The 21085-nt window shown below is 42.8% G+C and overlaps 1 protein-coding gene across 1 annotated transcript in view; it reads right to left on the bottom strand.

The window, feature by feature from the left end:
- Positions 1 to 3366: 3366 nt before the first annotated feature.
- COL4A5 (collagen type IV alpha 5 chain) overlaps positions 3367 to 21085 on the bottom strand; it is an 86171-nt gene continuing 68452 nt past the window's right edge. Inside the window, exons 37-51 of the mRNA XM_055727499.1 lie at positions 20825 to 20951; positions 19478 to 19558; positions 18791 to 18889; positions 18172 to 18222; positions 17175 to 17360; positions 10485 to 10618; positions 10014 to 10086; positions 9798 to 9869; positions 9297 to 9425; positions 8931 to 9029; positions 7393 to 7605; positions 6879 to 7056; positions 6185 to 6299; positions 5695 to 5867; positions 3367 to 4307 (exon numbers count right to left, since the gene is read on the bottom strand). Of these exons, the coding sequence (XP_055583474.1) occupies positions 4226 to 4307; positions 5695 to 5867; positions 6185 to 6299; positions 6879 to 7056; positions 7393 to 7605; positions 8931 to 9029; positions 9297 to 9425; positions 9798 to 9869; positions 10014 to 10086; positions 10485 to 10618; positions 17175 to 17360; positions 18172 to 18222; positions 18791 to 18889; positions 19478 to 19558; positions 20825 to 20951 (1812 nt within the window). The 3' untranslated portion in view covers positions 3367 to 4225. The remainder of the gene's footprint in view (positions 4308 to 5694; positions 5868 to 6184; positions 6300 to 6878; positions 7057 to 7392; positions 7606 to 8930; positions 9030 to 9296; positions 9426 to 9797; positions 9870 to 10013; positions 10087 to 10484; positions 10619 to 17174; positions 17361 to 18171; positions 18223 to 18790; positions 18890 to 19477; positions 19559 to 20824; positions 20952 to 21085) is intronic.

Here is a 21085-nt window from a genome sequence, read left to right on the forward strand (position 1 = left end):
GGGGGGCGCCGGAGCTGGTTGGCACAGCACCCTCTGCCACTGCCCTGCGCTGCACCCAGGGCTGTCACGAGTACCTTTGGTGCAGCCGTCTGCCTGCTTTACTAACCAGTTACTCGTCACCTCGCTGCCGGCTGAGGCTGTTCTTGGGCAGCGGTCACCTGCCTGCTGCACAGCGGTCGGGTTAATAATCTTCCGTCCAAAAGCGAATCGTTCTAGATACTTACCCTACATCGAAAATGTAGACCGCTGTTACAGCTCCCCTGAGCTCACCGCCGCTCCTGCCTTCCGCTGGTGAGTGCCCTGCTTTATGTCGATAAAGTACCCTGGGAAGACTGAATTGTTCTAGTGGCAGTAGCCGTAGCAGCAGAGGTGTGATGTGTCTAGCAACAGCACAGGGCGGCCTACAGCCTGACTTTTCCGGGCAGGAAGGACCTGTTAAGAACACGTAACGCTGCTGGCAGCGGTGTAGCCCCCAAGCTGGCACCATGAGCTGCCCTCAGTGCTGGCCCTGGGCTGGCACTTCGTACGGTTCCAGCCACGTTCTGACTGCAAAATGCTTTAGCGAGACACTGAAGTGTACGGAAAGTCATTGCAGAAGATCAGATTTTAGACCTTGGGCATTTGTTGCTTGCAAGATCAATATGTCACTCTTTGAAGTTCTAAACCTGCTCCCCAAAACAGGTGCTCCCTTCTCTGCCCTTTGATGGGAGAAATCCTCGCTCCAGAGGGGATGGAGTGTTAGACAAGGATGGATGCTGCGGGCTTAGGAGCTTCTGAAGCACCAGGGTCATGCGTGGCCTTGTCCCTGGTACGGAACTGCAGCCGCGCTGCCCCGCACCCGCTCCGCCACGCAGGGGGCCCTTCTGGCTGCAGAACTGTTCCACAAGTTCCGATCCCACCTTATAAATGAATTTAAGGTCGAAGGAAGCTTTTTCCTTTTGGTCAAGGATTATAGTAGGGCTTACTGGGGGGAAGGGAGATACTGAAATACTGTCTGAAGCAGAACTTCGTTCTTACATGCTAGAAGGCTCTAACTCCAAGTTCAGCGTAAGGTTGCTGGCTTAGGGCTCACAAACCAGGATGCCTTTACAAAGTTGCATATTTTTTTTTCCACTCATCAGCCCAGTTGCAGCTGCCAGTACCCCGCCTGCAGCGAGCTTTCGAGAACAAGAACTGGGCAGGGAGCAGAGACAGGTAACGCGCTCCCCGCCCCCCCCAAGCTGTGTGTTTTGGTCCCCGCTGCGCGTCCCAGCTTCATTCCAAGCTGTGTGGCGCCCTCGAGTGGCCGGAGCGTGAAACTCGTCCCCAGGCAACTTGGAATAATCTTCCAGGTTCCTGGTCAAGACTAACTAAACCAGACAAACTTTACAGGATTAGATAAGAGAGTAAAATTTTTAGTTAAAACCAAATCAGACGTGAGGCAAAGGTGCCTTCACTGTCGCCGAAGCGGGTTCTGAGCCAGACCGGGGTTCCGTTACACCAAAGACTTTTAAGGTTCTAATGTTCCAAACAGTTTTCTACTTTTTTAAATAATAAATCTGCAAACACAAGCTTTTACCTGTAGTTTAATATTTATATACTGATGGATAGCACCTAGAGGCCCCAACCAACATTTGAGATTTGAGCCCCCTCAATGTCTCTGCCCCAAAGAGCTTACAGTCTAAGCAGTCAAGGAGGAGAAAAGCACAACCACGCGCTGTTACAGACAGTAACTCTGCTCCAACACCAGCCAAGTGATTTACCTGCTCTAAGGCACGGGATGTATGATGGGAATTAAACCATCGCCTGAATCTCTGCTGCACGTCTCGGGCAAGAGAGGCTCCTTCCCCTCTAGACCATTTTTCTCTCAGTAAAACCCAGCCCGTTCGGACATCTCAGCCTGAGGCTGGTTAAGGCTCAGGACCGCTCCAGGCCAGGGCGAGAGCTGCCGGAACAGAACAGAGACAGTGTCGGGCAGAAGTGTCGCGACTTACTTGGCCCACTTCCACTTTCTGTGGTTATCGTGTGGATTTGGCACCTAAAGCTGCCCCAAGAGCAGCTGTTCCGGGCGCTATGCCCATTAGCCTGGACCGGCAGCTCCTGTCCTCCCAGTTCACTGGGCTTTGCTTTATGCGCTGCCCGAACCTTAGACAGAAGCACTGGGCGCATGCTACGAGAACAAACCTGCTCTGCCCTTCCCTGTGTCTCCCCGAGTGCGAACACCTCGTGGTGGTGAGTGCAAGACGGGGGTGGTGGGAGGGGGGGCTGGGAGAGCCCTTTCCCGTGGGAGCTCCTTGACCTTAGCACCCGTCCTTCTGCTTTTGGGGGCTGGGGATAGGCTGACGTGTTCATTTTAGGCTTCCGAGGAGCCAGCACTAGGATACGGGCTTGTGTTTACCAGAGGAGCCTTGCTATTGCATTCCAGCTTTGGTAACAAGTTCTTGACTTGGAGGTAGCAGCAGGTTCAGTTTATTTCTGTATGCATCGGCAAACCAAAATGAAATGAGGTGAAGGATGCACGTTGCTGAATTGCCCACTCTCTACCAACATGGATAACTGCAGCTAATTGAAATAAAGACAAAGCTATTAATGTTTTGCACTTTTAAAACTAAAGAACTTCAGTTTCATACTCAGTTGAAAGCTTTTGAAATCAGCACCGATCTCACTGTATAAGTCGCTGCCACCTGGTCGGTCACCAGTCCTATGTCTTTTGTCAAATGTGCATAAACCAAGGAGATTTCTGATGCTCCGTGTTTACAACGATAACTGCAAGGTAATAATGAATAGCCATTAGCAGATAAATTACTTAACAGTAGTTGATAAACAAATACACTTCACCTGTATAAAGCAGTATGTTAATTCACAAGTTAAGTTGTACTGGTAGTTGATACAACAAAAATATTAAAGTCTCGTCACTTGACAAATCCTCTTGCCCTGTCAGGGAGCTCTGCTTGCACAGGAGGCGGGTGGAACAGCACTGACGGCGGGAGCCGAACAGCCCCGCGTACAGAAAGTGATCACTTCTCAGCTATTGCACCAGGAGTGACGCTCTAGGACATACCCGGTAGGAGTCTTACAAAACGACGTCGGAAAGACCGCGTGCACCATCTTTCAAGGCCTTATGTGAACCATACGTACACAACAGTTGCTGCATACTGTAAATGCATTGTGGATGTGTATAAATTCACATAAGATTAAAGTATTTAATTTGTAAATATGAAAGCTTCCACCAGCTTATACTTTATGTTTTTCGGAAGGTTTCTTAGCGTGTACACTATTTTGGATAAAATGCATGACACTAGTAGAGGTTTCAGGTGAGCATAATCTTAAATGCTTTGGTAACTGGATATTCCCAAGGAAGAGGTTTTCTTAAACCAAACCGATTACTAAAATGTGAACGTGACTTTTATTCAGAAAAGAAGGATATAGAATATGGCTAATAATTTCACATATTTTCACAAGATACAAAAAACCCCTTTTCAAATGGATTGGGATTTCTAAGCACAAATAAAACCACTGATAGCATGGTGTACAACATTTAAAACCCTGATCAAAATGACTTCAGAATAATTGTGCATTCCCCCAATATATCGGGTTGGCAACTGAGGAAGGAAATGAAATATTAAATGAGTAAATTGGCGTGAGAGGGGTAAATTCTCTCTGTACCACAAGTTTCATAATAAAATACGGCCGTATCTTTCAATTTTAGACATAAGAATTTTTATATCAGTCTGGTTTGTTTCTAACTGGAAGTTTAAACTAAAAAGGTGTTTACACAATATACACATTTCATTACTTACAAAGAGAAATAAGCTTAAAATTTCATATTAAAAACCTGGGATACAGTAGGGTTAGTAGCACCATGAAAAATGTTTTTCAAAACTGCAGTCTTGTTATTTTAAACATACTCAGTGCGTCATGTTTTTCTTTATTCTCTTGGTTGATTCAAAAAGGTGCCATTTTGGTACAGGGAGAGAAATGAAAAATTTCATCTTCTGATCCTTTGTGAACCTCAGGTGTTCTTTTCTGTTTCCAAGAGGTCAATCCTTTCATCTTAGTCCTGTTGTCAAATATGTACCGAACAACCCTTAGTTTGGCACACGAGTGAGGTACCCTGGAATTTGCATGGTTAAAACAGTTTGGATGTGGTTTTTCTTTTCTTTCTGCACAGTAGCACCATTGTTGCAGCTGGAAGACAGTGCATCTTAGGAATTTTCAACTGTTTTATAAAACATTCTCCAAGACGTTACGTCTTCTTCATGCAAACTTGACAACGACTAATACGCGTCCTCAAGTCTCCAGCTTTCAGTGTCTCTGACTGAGGTTTACTGGGTGACAGACACAAAGGTAAGGTCAGGTTAGATTTTTCTTTGTTTACAGAACTCTTCCTTTAAACTTCTACTTAATTCACCGTTTCAGGTAACACAAATACATAAGCGGGGAATTAGTTTTCTTTAAGAGTGATCTTTCCCTGCGTCCTCAGCACCGAGTGACAGGCAGATGCTCGGGTTTGGCCAGTGTGTCAGTATACACAAGACAGGCTATTGGACTGCTCGGGCGAGCACGTGACGTAGCACAAATACCAACCCGCCTGGAAGGTGAAGTTTGTGCTTTTGAGACACTGTTTCTGAGGTCTTTGCAGGTAGCCTTTGGGCTTCTCAGTTGAAGGGAACTTTAACTCTATGTGTACACAGAGTAAGTCCAATTCTTAAAAGTTTCTTTTAAAAAAATAGAATAAAACTGAAAGTTGTGTTTATGGGAGAGAGCAAATAGCAGGTAGAACGCTCAAAGGTGCACGGCAGTTATTAGTAGGCAGTTTTCACCAGTCTATTACCGCTAACCAATGACCCTGAAAACTTAGCGATGACTGTTTAATGCACATTGAAGTATCGTGGTTGTAGGTGTTAGACAAAACCAGCTCCAGGGCCGATACTGCTGTGTAGCACAGCGTGCATTCCAGCCCTGTGCCACAAAGCCACGTTTTTCAGTTAGGCGGCAGCAGGAGTATTTATGAGGTTTTTATCAGTAGACAAACAGGATAGTAGCAATTTGTTCTATGAAAGGAGATGATTTTTCAAAGAAAAAAATGGATTTTGCTACTCAGATTGAAAGGGAAGAAGTTCGAGGAGCTGAGACTCCAGCTGAAATGCTGAGTGCAGAACGTCCCTTGGCTTCCTTGCAGCCCAAACGTCATCCTAATTCTGCAGAGTGCTGGAAAAAATGCTTGCCATAGAGGCTGTGAAACCTCCCTCCTTTAAAAAACAGGTTGTATGACCATCTGCCTTAAAAGGTTTAAGTAGAATGGATCTTGCCCTTCATACCTGTCCCTTGGATGTGTGTGAACTACCTTTTCAAATATTTGAGTCTATTGAAAAGCCTGGTAAGAAGAAAAAAACCCATCAAAATGGGCAGTTTAGGCTCCAAATACAGTAACTACAATAGGACTGCTTTCAGAGAAGGTAATACTAAATGTGAATAAGAACTGCCACAAAAAGAATCTGACTCCTTGCAAAACAGAATGTGCCCTAGCAAGTTTTTACATAATATTAAAGGCTTACCAAGGAAACACTTGAAAAACTGGTTGTGAGGGGGAAAACAAGCTAAACCATTTCTCTATACTCCTGTAAACAAATCTCTTTTGATCTTTGGAATAAATTCAGTTTCCAAAGCTTTCATTCTGGAATAAAGTAATATACAAGAAACAGGCTTTCTTACCTGAACATTTCTGACACCTCTACAGTTGCCAGCCAGAAACTATATGAATTGGCATAGTAATTACAAGTGCCACGACCATGGCATTCAATAAACGGAGCCGAGCGGAATTCTTCTAAACAGGATCCAGGCGATGCCAAGGCCTGTCCAGAGCCTTCTGCTCCAGCACTAGTGTGCTGGTGGAGGAAAGAAACACACAAACAAGAGTCTTACAGTAGGTGCTAAAAGTTAAATAGCACAGCGTTCAGCTACCAAAAGAGCCACTGATCGTTCCTGGTTGAGATAATGTGGTGTCAGACACTTCCATAAATATCAGATACACTGGGCTCTGGGCACTGAAAAAAATCGCACTTAATCTTGGCTACTACGGTTAGTAATGCAAGGTAAAGGCTTTCGAGTGACAACCATTGTAGTTTTTAACAAAGTCCTCCAGCAACTAGTTGAGGGCACTAGTGGGTACTGGCCACTTCTTGGAGCAGGAGGCGGCTCTTACCATCATGAAAGAGTAACCGATCCAAAGGGAGTCCCAGCCTGGCGGACAGGAGGGAATCTGAATGGTCTGACTGTGAACAGCTATCACCATCGCAGGAGCTTCGCACACAACGCATCTGGACACAGGGGAAGCATCAAAGAAACATGGGGTATTAAAATATAATAGCAGCGTGTTTTATTAACAATTCTTGACACAGAGAATGGGAGGAAAACTCCTCTGAGAAGCTGTCCTGTTAATCCAGACTTCTACTTCTCAGGTATTTTGTAACTACAGTAAGACAGCAGTGTGGAGTACAAAATCTGCCTGCACTTACACTAACAACTATCGGGTAAAGTACTGAAGCAGTTCCTGAAATGAAAGCTGGAAGCTCCAAGTCCTCAAGTGAACGCCTTAATCCTAGAGCTCTCACATGTTCTCTTTCCTGTCTGTGGAGATTCTTGCACTGCTGACCGCACAGCCTCCTCGGTCGAGGGGAGCTCTTAGAGCCCTTCAGCCTCTAATTAGCACTGCTGCATGCAGACAGACCTTTTCAGACAATGGAGACTTTAAAACAAGCTCTTTTCCTAGTATTTGCCAGAGCAAAACATGACAGATTCATCTGCTAATATCCAACCAGCACGTTGGAAACACGTGGGTAAGATGTGCTGTTTATCCAGACATTCAAAAAGAGACCTGATAGCCTGCTCTGTCTCACCGGCTGATGAATGGCTGGATGCTCTGCCCAGTCAGTGGCTCCATGCTCATCGGCATTGGCTCCGGAGTTGACAGCCAGTAGGAATAGTCATTCCTTGATGCAAAATTACAAACGTTGTTGATGTTGCAGAACATGAAGGGCATGGTGCTGAAACGTCTGAGACAGCTCCCAGCAGTACCTACAGAGCAAGAGACATAAAATGCGACAGCAAAGTTTTCACTTTGTGGTGTTTCATAGCAATTCTTTGAGACCAGTAATTGTGTATTCTTCCTCTCCACCTGTGAGTGCACAGCACGTGCGATCAAATTGTCACATGTGGGAAAACTTACCCTCTCAGTTTTGGCATACGTTTTTCACCCAGACTTACAATGTGCGACCTCAGGAGGTAGTAGCTTTTAGTATGCAATTCCCACCCTCATCTAAGAAATCTGTAAGGCTGTCGTATCGTCAGGGAACCAGAGCATTTGAAGCAGCAGCTCTTCCCCTTGAAGACAGAACATACAGAGCATCTCACCCAAATCTTGGCCGTGTGCTCTCTCATTTCCTTGCACATACAGAAGAGAGAATCCATCATATATTCTTGATGTTCCTTGCGGACACAGTGGTGTATCCCTGGTCTGGCTGTGCCGAGTTATAAGGAATCCATGAGCAACAGAAGCTGTTCCAGGAGGTCCAGGTGGGCCTTGTAAGCCATCAGGACCAGGAGGTCCCTGTATTCCTCGTGAACCTGTTCACGCCAGAGAAACACAACACGGTATTCGTTAACACCAATTCTTGCTCTTTTAGGACTAACGTAGCTCTGAAAGGTAGATGGTCTTGTGATTACGGTGCTTGTGAGTTGGGGGACCTGGTATCTACTAACACTCTTCCTCAAATTATTCTTTTATGTAAGCTTGGGTAAATCGCTGAGGCTGTCACAGCTAGTCACAACGGTGCAACTTCCCTGTGTTTTAGGGGTATTGTGAAGTTCAATGCGTTGAGCTGAGAGGCGCTAAGGTAACAGCCGCAGTGGCCATGACAGCCACTGGAATGAATCCAAATCGGCTTCCCAATTCCAAAACATATCTGTGTATGCAGCTTAAAAAGGTAACGTTGAAACATCTTGCTCAAGATCACAAAATAAATGGTAGAGCCAGAAACAGAAGCAAGCCTTGCTGTAGGGCATGCTCTGGTACCACCTGAGCCGAAGCCTACCAAAACGGATAGAACAGCTGCAGTCAGTTCTGGAGTAGGTTACAGAAAGTGGAGATAAGACTAGAACAACCTTGAATGAGAGCAAGAATGAGTCACATACTGAGAAAGGTACCAGAAAAGGCATTTGTTCTTGAACAGCAAAAATATCAGGAAACATAACTACAAATATTTAGACTATGTTATTCCACAGTCATTATTATTTACATTTTTTTTTCACTAAAATAATGCTAACAGATTCCATAGAGTTACTCAGAGAAAGAGGGGGGAAAAAAAATAATTTTGCATTTCTGTGCTGGTTTAACTGTTTGAATTCTAATAGGTTTTCTCATAAGTTGCAATATATAGCTGCGTAATATGTCCCATCTTCTTTAGAAAACTGTCCCAGTGCCTAGTCTGATTTCTTTTCTCAAATCGTAATTCAGTAGTTCTAAGCTATAGCTGCACGGTAGCCTGATCTCTGCCTTTGGTGAAATGCTTTCCTTTATGAAAGAAATCCTCATTCATGATTTCCAAGCAAAATTAAAAATATTTTACTAATCTCTCTCTTCTGTTTCTTATTATCTTCTTTATCTCCTGTGCATCATCTGTGCTGCAAAGGGGATGACATTAGGCTTGAGATAAAGCACTCTACCGTATTATTCAGCAATGACTGGCAAAGTATTGGTTCCAAGAATATTCCAAACCAAGTACGTTCACCCGCTTGTAATTATTTTTGCATTACGAAAATCCTAAAATTATAATTTTATTATTTTTTCCCCATGAGGCAAAGATCTCACTTGCCAGTAGTAGCCTGCACTCACAAAAAGGAGCAGGGAGCATCTCTTTTTCCACCGAGTCCTCGTAGGATAAACACCATACCTGGCTGGCCTGGAAGACCTCTCTCTCCTTTACGTCCTGCTGGACCATCAAAACCAGGTAGTCCATCTCGCCCTGGGTCACCAGGAAGACCAATTGGACCTAGAGTAGACAGATGCGTAACTGAAATAAAAGCTCTTGAAATCTCACTACAGAAATCTTTAAATTGCCTGGGACTCATCTGTTGTTTCCTCATGATAGATCAGACGAGAACAGACCGTTAACCCAGAATGTAGAACCCTACACTTATCTATTACCTCTTGCTGAATTCCCTAACTTCTTGTCTCTGCAGCCTACGCCAAGTGACTCGCATTGCAGCTGCAGTCAGCTATACGTAGTCATTTTCGCGGCAGCCACCTAGGATCCTACCTGGCAATCCCTGTGGCCCTGGCAGTCCAGGTGGCCCTTTCGACCCAGGCTGTCCTGGAGGACCCGGGGGACCAGGGTCACCTTTGACAACTATGCTTCGTCCAATGGTACCGGGTAAACCTGGCGGACCTGAGAGAAAGCAGCTTAGTATTAGATAAACCAAGGTGGAAGAGAGCATTAAAATAGTTTCAGTTATTCTTTATTGCCAAGAGCTCTATCAATGCAAAGCATAAGTGCATACGTAAGGCATAAGAGTACTCTTGGTGATCCCCTCCAAAACTGGACACCTCTCGCAGGGGCTAATCCACGTGGACTGGATACAGAGTATACAATATGGTAGGATTACTTGAAGGGCTAAAAGGTATAGCCTGGAATTGTGTTTAAGCTGGTGCTCACTTAACTGCTGTCATTGCTGGCTGAGCCCCACTCAGTCTTACACCTGTGTAACAGATTTTACTGGCAGGGAGCAAAAGCAACAGCGACGCTGCCCAGGGCTCCTACCTGGTGGGCCTGGCAGTCCTTGGCTGCCTGTGAGGCCAGCGGGTCCCGCAGGTCCACTGGGACCCTTCATACCTGAAACATCAAATTCACACAGTTACACGGTGGAAGAACATGCTGTCTTACAGTATCTGCTGCAGGAATGGCCAAAATCAGGCTGCTTTCCTCCCTGAGGGGCTGTTACTCTGGAGGTTTTCGCTTTAAACCCCAGTCAAATACCTGGGAATCCTGGAACGCCTGGAACCCCGGGGTCGCCCTTCATTCCATTCAGACCTGGACGGCCAGGATCCCCCTGAACAGAACAGCTTCATGTTATTCACTCAGCTCCTCAGGAGTTTCAGAAAAACACACAGAAAAGGTGGCTGGGGGACAAATAAGCACGCTTTGGGTCTGTGAACTGGTGCTTTGAAGGGCTGAGGCCGTGCGTTTGCTCACTGCCCTGGGTGCCGTCAGAGAATGCTGTAACGTGAAGTGCACATTGACAGCTCCAGCTCCCATGGGAATATAACGGGGACATCCTGCCCAGATTCTGGGGGATAATTATGGAAAAGATCCTTTTACTTGCAACAAGACAGGGTCTCAGATACTGCATTTTGGCTTTCATTTTACTATGCTAAACTGCATGCTCCACACGAACATTTTCCATTTTTACTGCATTTAAAAATAAACTAGGGGGAAAACACGTCCTACCTGGCGTCCAGGTGGTCCTTGGTCTCCCTTTTGGCCAGTCAGGCCAGGTGGGCCAGGTGGACCTGGGTTCCCTTTTTCCCCTTTAAGTCCTCCACTGCCTGGTGGCCCTCGTGGACCTTCTGGGCCTGGTGGACCTTAACGTTGCAGAACAGATACGCATATATCAGTACGTATCAACCATTGTCCCCAAGTTTGTGCCTTCAGCGCCAAATAAAATTAAAAGATATTTTGGCTTGACTTCCCAGCTCTATTTCAACGCTGAATTCAGGATAAACTAAAAGGAAAACAAATAGAGGGATTATTTGCACTACCCAAATCAGGAACCGAGGCTCCTCATCTAGCTGACGAAGCGAAGCAGGTCCTTCCAGAAGGCAGCGCAACCACCTCAGCTGCATTAGAAGCTTACCAGTGACCAGACTGGTGCCTTTCATAGGAGCCAAGAAACCCAAAACCAGATGGTACAAATATCCCCTCTGTTGACCTGCATTACATTCATCACCTCCTAAGTGCTACCCAAACAGACTGAATTCCTTTTGAAAGCCAGTCTCAACAGTGTAAAGTACTGCTGCTTTTTTGCTGATAGCATTTGACATACCTACTGGAGGAGCCTGGTATATACTGTCTACTGACTGCTGGGCAGCAGGAACCCCATCATTCTGCCTTGCCTAAATAATAATCTGAGTTGCAGAAATTTCCTTATGTTGAACGACCCTCCCTCCAACTGATTTGTCTGTCTTTAGTAAAATTGTGCTGTCTAAACCCAGTAGAGGAACCAGGCTGGTCTTCAAATATTTTCCCTTTGCTACAGCCACATTAATGCAAAGCAAAGCAGAGGATTTAAAAGAAACTTGGGCATTTGGAAAAGTGGAAGATGAGACTCCTACCTTTAAGCCACTGTCTGAATAGAAGGTAACTGATTTTAATGTGTGGCGAAACAAACCATGAGCAAGTGCAACAGCTAATAGCATTTTATAAGTTAGATCTCATAACTGGCTTAACAAAAGGATCTCTTTGCAGGACAGTGCTTTGACATTCTCCCCTGTAGTACAACAAATCTAATAACATTTATCAGTGTGCTGGATTTTCAAGTCCTCTACAACCTCAAATCACGATTTAAATATATCAACATATCACCATGCAATCTCCTTTGACATCTTCATAGTCTACATTCAGTGGATACATTTGATGAGCTGTGTTTCTGCATGCAAATCTGAGTATAGAACTCCTTCCAATATTTTTCCTTTTAAATCAACAGCAATTTTGTACACCAGATTTCACACGTACCCTGTAGCAGTTTCAGCTACAGAAAACATCCCATCATGCAAGGATTTTTTTTTGGCGTTCCTTTTGCTGTTTTATACTGGTCTAGTACTGTACACATGCAAAGTAATAACAGGTTACCATCCTGAGGCATGCTAATCAAACACGATGTGCAGGGTAACCATAGTCCTTAAAAAGATAATCACAGTATTACAGGAAAACATCCGTTTCTCTTACATCAAGTGCAACGTAGTAAAATAAATTGACCGAGTTAAGAGTCTAACCTGGAGGACCTGGAAGGATCAGAGTTCACCAAAGCCCAATGATCGATGTTAGAAGGGTCAGACATCACACAGTACAAAACAAGATTACTAGTTAGAAATAGTACAGATGACAGCATATACACTACACAACAACCCATTTCACCAGCATATTTTGTATTTACAATATAATCCACATGCATGCATAAAACCATACATGAATACACGACAATATGTATATTCAGATACAACTTATTCTGGTGACTAGGCTCTACTAAGACTAATGTGACACTTCATTTCACAGCAAACTTAAAGAACGTGTTATTGCTTTAACAATACAGCTGAGGCCTGCGACTGGTTAGTCCTACTCACAGCGGGGCTTAGACTATGTAACCATTTCACTGACACTATTCAACATCTCAGGGCCTGGAGGTTGACAAATATGCAGGTAAATTGTGAATGACAACTTACCCTTGAGCAAAATTCTGCTTTGGGCAGGGGGAAGTGTGATTAACAGAAAGACTTACCACCAGTCATCAGGTACGAGCCTCAGCTCTCTGTGAATACAATTCTAGGACTGAAAAGTATGCTTACACCCTCTGCACAATGGTAAGCAAGATTAACACGGATCAAAAGGGCTGCAAATGCCACAAGCAAAAAGACAGCAGAACTTAAAAATTTAGAATTTGTTGTCTTTACTGCTGGCATTTTTTTTTTGTAAAAAACATACCCCAGGATGCTGATTTATCTGTTTAAGGTTATAGAGAACGGCATGTGAGAACCTCCTCGGAAAAATCATTTAAAAGCCCTTTTTCAAAAGGTAAGCTGGTTGTCCCTAGCATGCTCCTGAATTAATACATATTTTGGCTCCTGTGTCAGTTGCATCTCTCATGTCAGTGAAATGATTTAAATATATCAACAGATCACCATGCAATTTGCAGCTAAAAGCTATAATAAATACATGTCGGGTCTACCTCAATGCACTATTTCTTACATGTTTGGAAAATTATTTTAAATACTAACTGTAATACAGTTGTTAAAAATAATGACGTGGACATTCGATTGTTACTGTTAAGTACTTATAAACTATATTTCACTGTTAGATAAGTTTTGCTATGATTTATAAATCTGTCCTGTACTGGTTGATATTGAATTCTGGCTGAGCACAGTCACAATGTGGAACAAAACATGAAGCAATTGTTAAGTTCCCCTCTGCATGACCTTTTGAAAGTATGGTTACTGCTTGTGTGACCTCAGTTTAATGAAAAGGTAAAGCTGAATTCATTTTTTTTTTACATGACTGCATAAAGCGAGAATTCAGATATCGGGAGCTACCACATTTGCTACCTCACAGTACTTAGGACAGCACACTAAAAACTACAGTGTATTCCTTTATTGAATTTTCATGACAGTTCCTTGCTTCCTGAAATCATCATAGCAAAACCTAAAGACATAGTTATTTTTAAATAGATATACTAAGTCATTTTCAATCTAGACACAGATGTTAAAAATCTTCCCAAGAGCTGGCTCGTGCTACATGCTGGTATGCTAAAATCACGATAAGCTTGTGAAAATGGTGATGTTCTTACCAATCCTGTTCCACTGCCCTACATTAGGGAGGGGAGGGCTGTATGCTCCATTTTCATTAAATATATGTTAAAGGAAAAGCTTTCCTCATTTTCTCTAAATGTGCTGGTGAAGCAAAACAATGGAAATAAGGATTTCTCTGCACTGTAAAGTTATAATGTTCTAAGTTGGGGATGTAAAGCATCACACTAACTCTATACATTTTCCTACAGACACTGGTATAAAAGAAGCACCTAATTTATTTAAGTCACTTGAGAGTGTCCAAAATGAACAGTTAGCAGGGGTTACAAAAATGAAAACCATCACTTGCCCAAGTTGGAAAACACAATTATACAGCAAAGACATGGGAGAACAGTGCAATGTGCTTTTTTAAAAAAGATGAAACCCAGCATATATTGTTTTTAACGGCACTGAGAATAAATATGCTAAAACAAGTGTCACAGCTGGGGACACTTTATCAAAGCCTTGCAAATCTGGACCCACATCATCTTCCACCATGGGGAGAACACCACCGTGTCCTTCCAGCGTCAGCCCTACAACAACATGCAAGAGCCTGAAAGCCAACTCTGAGCTTTGCTTTTCTACCACAAATTAAAAGGTATGTCTGAAAAATGACTCAGCATATCTACATTTAGAAACTGCAAAAGTATATACATTCATTTTCATGCAAAGTTATTATTTTGGAGTTAAGGGGCTAACCTGAGGGACCTGGGAGTAGGGGGTCAGAGTTCACCAAGGTCATCATTAGAACAAGGGGAAAAACATCAAAATTGTTAGAAATATCAACAAGCTAACTTATTCAACTAAACCTTTCTTTTTAGCTCAATATTCCTTTACACACAGTATGCAAACCACCAAACTATTATTATTCATAGCAATTAAAATAGATGTGGAGTAACAGCAATGTTGTGTTGCCCTGGAAATCGGCTTAATTTGATAATGAATTAATAAATCCATCCCAAAACCCATCTCACAATGTTTGGTTTAGGGGCAGCTCAACTGAAGTCAGAGAGCTACATCATGTTTGACTTCACCACTTTTGCTAATCTCAGAATATACCCAGAAGTCAACAACTAACAGTATACATATACTGCTTCTGGTTTTATTTATGTCCCGAGAAGGGGAGTAATTTGACAGCCACACAGCTGCTTTTATGACTAACTGCCTTATGTTGAAATGTTACAAAAGCAGCGTTCCAACAATAGGCTGTGTTAGCATTTGAAACAAAAGGCTGGAGTGCTGATTGTACCAGAACTGCAATAATAGTTTGGTTTATCCACATTAGTTCACGCATAACTGAGCAAAACAAATGCTTCACGTCGTACATTGCATGCAACAAAAATGGAAATAAGAGAAAGAAAGAGAAAGAGAGAGCAAACATGGCTGAGCAGAAGCTCACTGGTTGGTTGCCCCCTGCCAGTGCTCATAAAACCGCACAAAACGAGTGCCACCATTCCTCAGCCTCCCCAGCTGAGCAGAGCCAGTAAGCACCTTACACAGAGCAGTGTGAGCAAGATGAGAAGCTTCATAAAAACACCAGTGCTACAGCAGTGCCACAACCTCAGCTGGCAGTTCTATCATACAGCAGGAACTGCTTACTGCTTAGCTGGTTTACTTTTTTTTTTTTTTTTTTTTTTTTTTTTTTTTTAAGAGTTTGGTGATACCCTCTGTATAAGAATCTTTTCAAAATGAAAGCCTATACTCTTACGGAGCAGTCAGCTTCCCATGCCAAAATTTTAGTTGCTGTACCACTCTACATACAGAAAAAATACCTTTGGAAGATCTTGACAGCTAGGATGTCTTAGGTCTTTCTTTGGGCACACTTAAATTGCAAAGCCCAAGTTCAGCATCCCGCCATCTTTTATCCCTTCACTCCTTCTCCCACTTGCCCCAGCTGCAACTTGTAACAACTGTGAGCAGAGCTGGGATTACTTGTCCCGTACTCCCACCTGCCAGTGAACAACAAGGCCACACAGAAAGCGGAAAGCAAATCAGGACTACCAACTGGTGGCAGGGTTGCTTTACTGACTGGTTATTGCCCCTGGGGCACAGCAGGGAGTAAGTGCCTCAAGGAGAAAGGGGGAAGGCATGCCCTCCTCCTCCCGCTACCCACATAGGAAACCAGAAAGACATTGTGACTGGCTGTGAATTATTAACCCACAGGGGTTTTCCACAGCAGGCACATAAAAAGCAGGATTAGGATACCACGCAAGTCAAGTATTTTTGCTAGGAATAAAAGAAAACCTCATTATACTGGCAAACACCACCCCAGTTTTAAGGTGTTATAAATTAAAATCAAATGTTGTTTGTAATGACTCACTTTTAAAAGGCACAGCTAGAACAGATGAGTTCATAGCCTACTCTGCACAAAAGAAAAGCTCATACTGCCATTGAGAATAATAAAATATTACTCAATTCTAGTTCTAGTGAAAATATTTTGATCCAATGCCATCCTAAAAAAACACTTTCCAGTGGGATGCCTCCTCCTATATCAGAAACAAGCATGAGGAAAAAGTGAACCTTAAATCTTTCCAAGTGTGTACTGCAAAACTAAACTCTCCCTTGACACCCCAAAATAAACAATATATCTGTAGCAGCTATTTTACAAATGTACGAATTCAAAACTAACTTCCCCCAAACAAATCTTTGAGTAACAGAAAAATCTGAGCTCACAGTTTGAAGGCAAGAAATAAAAATATTACTTCTCCATCAATATGCAAAGAAAAAAACTGTAATCAATCAATAGCTTGGTTTAAAGTAGTTTCCTCTAAGGATAATATCAAGCATTTTAAGGGAGATGAGTCTTACTGGTGGCAAAGTGCTTCTGGACTCAAGATACAGCAAAAAGCTTGAGCCAGAGCTGTAACAGGTTCATTAAAGTTAGATTTTTCAAGAGCGGTACCTAAATGCAAATAAACATTCGATGACACAAATCAAATTCTAACACATGCCAGGGAGTTGCTCAGCAATGTTAACTCAGAATACTGATTTTTTCATTCCCAGAATTAGTTGGTGCAGGAACAAAATGTAAACATGGAATGGAAAGATGAACACGGCATGATGGTGCACTGAGTCCATGGAAGCCACATGACACAATGGAGCAATGACTTTTGTTACGTGACATGAAGATGAAGAGGCAGCTATCCAATTTGATCATGCTGTGATGCTAGCGTGAATTTGATTTTCATGACTCTTAAAATGATGGGGTTTGTTACTTTTGGGTTTTTGTGCGCAATGACGTTTGCTGATCACGTGACAATACTGCAAAGGTATCAGATGTTCAAAAGTCGATATCGTGCTCGCTAGATGATTACTGTGACAGCATGCGGAGAATCTCCCGTTTATCAACGCATTAGATTTTTGCTGCCAGGTATCAGAAATTAATAGAAACTGAGGCTGTTTTATTTTTAGATGCTGTTACTTTTGGCAACAAAATCCTCTGGTTGCCCACAAACATTAAGACCTACGCCATGAGGCTTAAACTTATCCATCCAAATAAATGGAGGAAGTGTAAAGGCTGATAACCTACCAGCAAAATATGAAAGTACTGGCAGATGTTGATAGATATGGATCACACTCTTACCTGGCCTTCCTGGAACACCTGGTGGGCCAGGGCTACCTTTAGGACCTTCCAGAGGTGGCCCTGGTAATCCTGGTGGACCTGGTGGACCCTGTAGACCAGGGAATCCCTGGAAACCTGGTTCTCCCTTCAGACCTGGAAGTCCAGGGGGCCCTGGCGGGCCAGGTAACCCCAGTTCTCCTTTCTGCCCTGTAAAACCAAAGAGCCATTTAGGAATACTGTTACAAATTGGTATACAAAGGAGTCCAACGATCCATTTGCAGAGCCATTCCTCTCTCTCTCAGAAAGTACAAGTCTGACCACAACTCACCTCATTTGTGCACTGAGACCGTATAAAATTGGTCTACTATTCAGAAAAGAGTCAGGGCTAATAATTCTTGCAGGAGGAAGTGCTATAGGTTCCGACATATTAAAAGGCCTTACTAAGACTCACTTTACTACTCAGTGATACTGCAATTCATAAACATCCTCTGAGTTTGTAAGCCTACAGGCAACGGTTTCTGTGAAGAGATCTGTCAATATTAAGACTTCATTTTTTTGAGTCACTGCTAAAAGTTAAGACATACTTGCAAAATTTTCAAACAAGCTTGAGGAATTTAGGAGCTTTAAGGCTACTGGAAAGTAATATAACTTAGGTTGTGAAGTTGCTTTTGAAAATATAGCAAGCAGCTATACTTTCAAAGCGGCTTCATTTGTCATCAGTTGTATGAATGCTTTATTTACTGAGTTTATTTACGAAGTTCTGCACAATGCAGACTATAATCCTGTGCGGATTTATTCTGTCTGCATAACTGCTAATTTACAAAATTTGGTAGTCAGTAATGAGTGTTTTTATTACTGTGGTTAATTGAAAACAGTCTGCTGAGAAAAAAAATAATCTGTTATTCTAGTTGTTGCTATGGCATTCATTTGTTGCAGAACATACAACATGCCCTTCTTTTTTTGGTGTTAAGGAATAATTTACACTCAACCTTTTTAACAAAGAACAGAGAAACTTCACCTGACAATCCTGGGAGTCCTGGAGGTCCTGGGCGCCCAAAACCTGGTAGACCTGAAAAGAAACAGATTCAGTTAATAATGAACATTTAGCTTTCAAGTCTCCACAAACAGGAATATGAGGCTGAGAATGATGAAAGTGCAGTTCATCTAGATCTCTGATTCCTTGAGACTACCAGGATTCTCATTCACTACCAGTCTACACCAAACCTAGAGGTTTTACTACAAAATGCATCTGTAACTTTCATAAGTATTTTCATCCGTTCACAAGATGCTCTTTCAGATTTTGGGAGTGCATACATTTGCATTTTTGGTTGGGAGTTTATCTTTAAGGCAGACATTAACTGTTTATCCATTCTGTAACTGAGTTGAAGCAATAGAGCTAACATGGAATACAGGAACAGGGGCTGGTGTTGAAGTTGGATAGTAAAAATCTAAGAGCTGACTGAATTCTTGTCCTGTGCTTCATTAGCAGCTTGACAGCACCCTTTGTGAACCCTTCAGCAACTGGGAACCACAGCAGCAGCTTTGAAGGCGTATGGGCAGTTATAGGAAAAACAGACTAGACAAAGCAGGACATCACAGTACCGAGTGAAGAGGAGAAAACAGGAAGGATACCTAACCTGGTTCACCCTTCTGACCAGCTGGTCCAGGGATACCATCTCGACCAGGCTGTCCCTTCTCCCCTGAAGGACCAGGAGGGCCAGGACGACCAGTTTCACCTAAAAGAGGGATAGAACACGTTAGCACAATAGTGCCTAACCCGCAATAAAGAAATGAAGCAATCTCCCCCCTGCCCTCCCCACCATCTAAATCTGAAGGTGTGACAATGTAATAACAAATTCACAAGGGTGTAATCTTGAAACCAAAACCTTTCTCTCTCTCCCCTTTGACAATGTAGAAAAGGCTTTTAAGCCTGTGAACTTTTAAGCAGTTAGTGTTTGCAAAAAGAATATAATTCTTCCCTTTAGGATGAATTAGAATTTTGCTCTTACAAAAGCAGGTTAGACCACTGGAGTACTTAACATATTATATCTATATATATTAAAAAAAATCTGGTCAATACTGAAACAGTTAACTTCTTATTTCAATAGCTAATGATATGACTATGACAGCAGGCACAAGTCGTGAAGTTAAAACTTTGTTCTCTTCTGTTTAATTTCAGTGAACTAAGTGTGTGCCATGGTGTTTGAGCATACATATACGTACAGATGCATCTTCATGATGTTAAAAAGATAAGCAAGGAAGCGGCTTGATGTGTTATGTTTTTCACAGAAGCAGCTGACCTTTGCTGCACTGTTCATGCTTACCTACTGGCCCAGGTGGTCCAGGCAGGCCAGGATTACCTGGAGGCCCCTCGATACCTTTCGGTCCTGGAATTCCGGGTGTTCCTGTAAAGTACGGGCATTTTAATCAAATTAAACACAAAACTGGCTTTTCAGCAGATCTTGAAATGCTATAATCTGAGATGTCCTGAGTAACAAATGAGATAAGTGTATCAAGATACTGTATTTATGCACATTTTGCAGATTTACAGCTGATCAAGGAGATGACTTATAAAGCAAAGAACGTACAGAAACAAAACATACTAGCACAACTGTCCTTACTGCTACTCTCCAGCCTCTGTCGCCTTAGCTGCTGAGTGCCTGCGGCCAGGGACACAGTGAGTCTGGCACTCTACTAGCAAATGACCGTTTCAGAGAGAGGTGTTTCTGCTTGCCAACAAGCTGAAAGCGTTATGAACTGTGGTTGGATAGCCCTTCCCCATTTCTCTTCTCTTTTCCTGAAAAAGGATCTTAATAACAATGGTCTTAGAATTTACACTGGATTCTCACCCCTACAGCATGAGCTCAGTGGGAGGTAGGAAGAACAATCAATCCGTTACAGTATGTCTGCTCCAAACAGTAGCTGAGCCTGATCAAAGTAGTGTCTCCATACACCATTTTGCCTGCTCACAGTCCTTCAGGCATGATACGAAGCAGAGGTTGAAATCTGTCAGGTTCCTGGCCAGGTTTTGTTCTCTCCTAAGCTTCCTGCTGCCATGACTACACTGTTACAAATTCTCTAACTTCCTACATTAAAGCAGCTCAAGCACGCTTGTAGAACAGCCTTTATTGCTGCAAATGCAGCATAGATAAAAGCCTTGTTTCTTGAGAATGTATATATATATATACACACATACCCATAAACAATCCCTATCAATATTTTTTAAAGGAGAGTGCAAAACCTAATTTCATTATATTTCAGAAAAAGATTTCTCTTTAGAATGTATTTTTAGACAATAAATACTATTAAAAAAAGCCTAGTTTTCCCGATGGCACTTCTTTATCAATTCATGAAGGAAAAGTATGGAGCCAAACACAGGTATCCTGTGGGTCAGAAAAGGTGAGAGTCTGACTGCTGTGGGGAGTGGAGAGCATTAGCTATCACAAGTGCTACATACCCTCAGAGCAGATGAATAATTTCAGAAGGCACTCTTAAGTGATGCATTCACACACTTACTCTTGCAGTGACAATTCCAACAGCACAAAGCTTAGAAGCAGCACATTGCTAGAAACTTTGGAAGAAGCTGCAGTCCTCCAGCAATTACCTACTGTGTTTAGATGTATATACCAATATAAGAAAAGAGAAAATAAAAAAATCCTCTTCAGAATTACCTGGGAATCCAGGAAGGCCTGGTTCTCCTTTCGCACCTGGGCTGCCTGGAAATCCAGGCAAACCAGGATTTCCAGCAATACCTTTACTGCCTGGACTACCTGGGTACCCAGGCAAACCAAGATCACCCTAGAAAACATTAAGCAGAAATAAGCGCCCAGTCCTTGTAAGATGGGTAAACCCTTCTTGTATGTTCTCAGTCTTACCACCACAAAAATGTCACCATTATATTGTGTGCACTTCTTATATCCAGTTAATGTTAA

The sequence above is a fragment of the Falco cherrug genome, chromosome 15, assembly GCF_023634085.1.
Source record: "Falco cherrug isolate bFalChe1 chromosome 15, bFalChe1.pri, whole genome shotgun sequence".
Lineage (NCBI taxonomy): Eukaryota > Metazoa > Chordata > Aves > Falconiformes > Falconidae > Falco > Falco cherrug.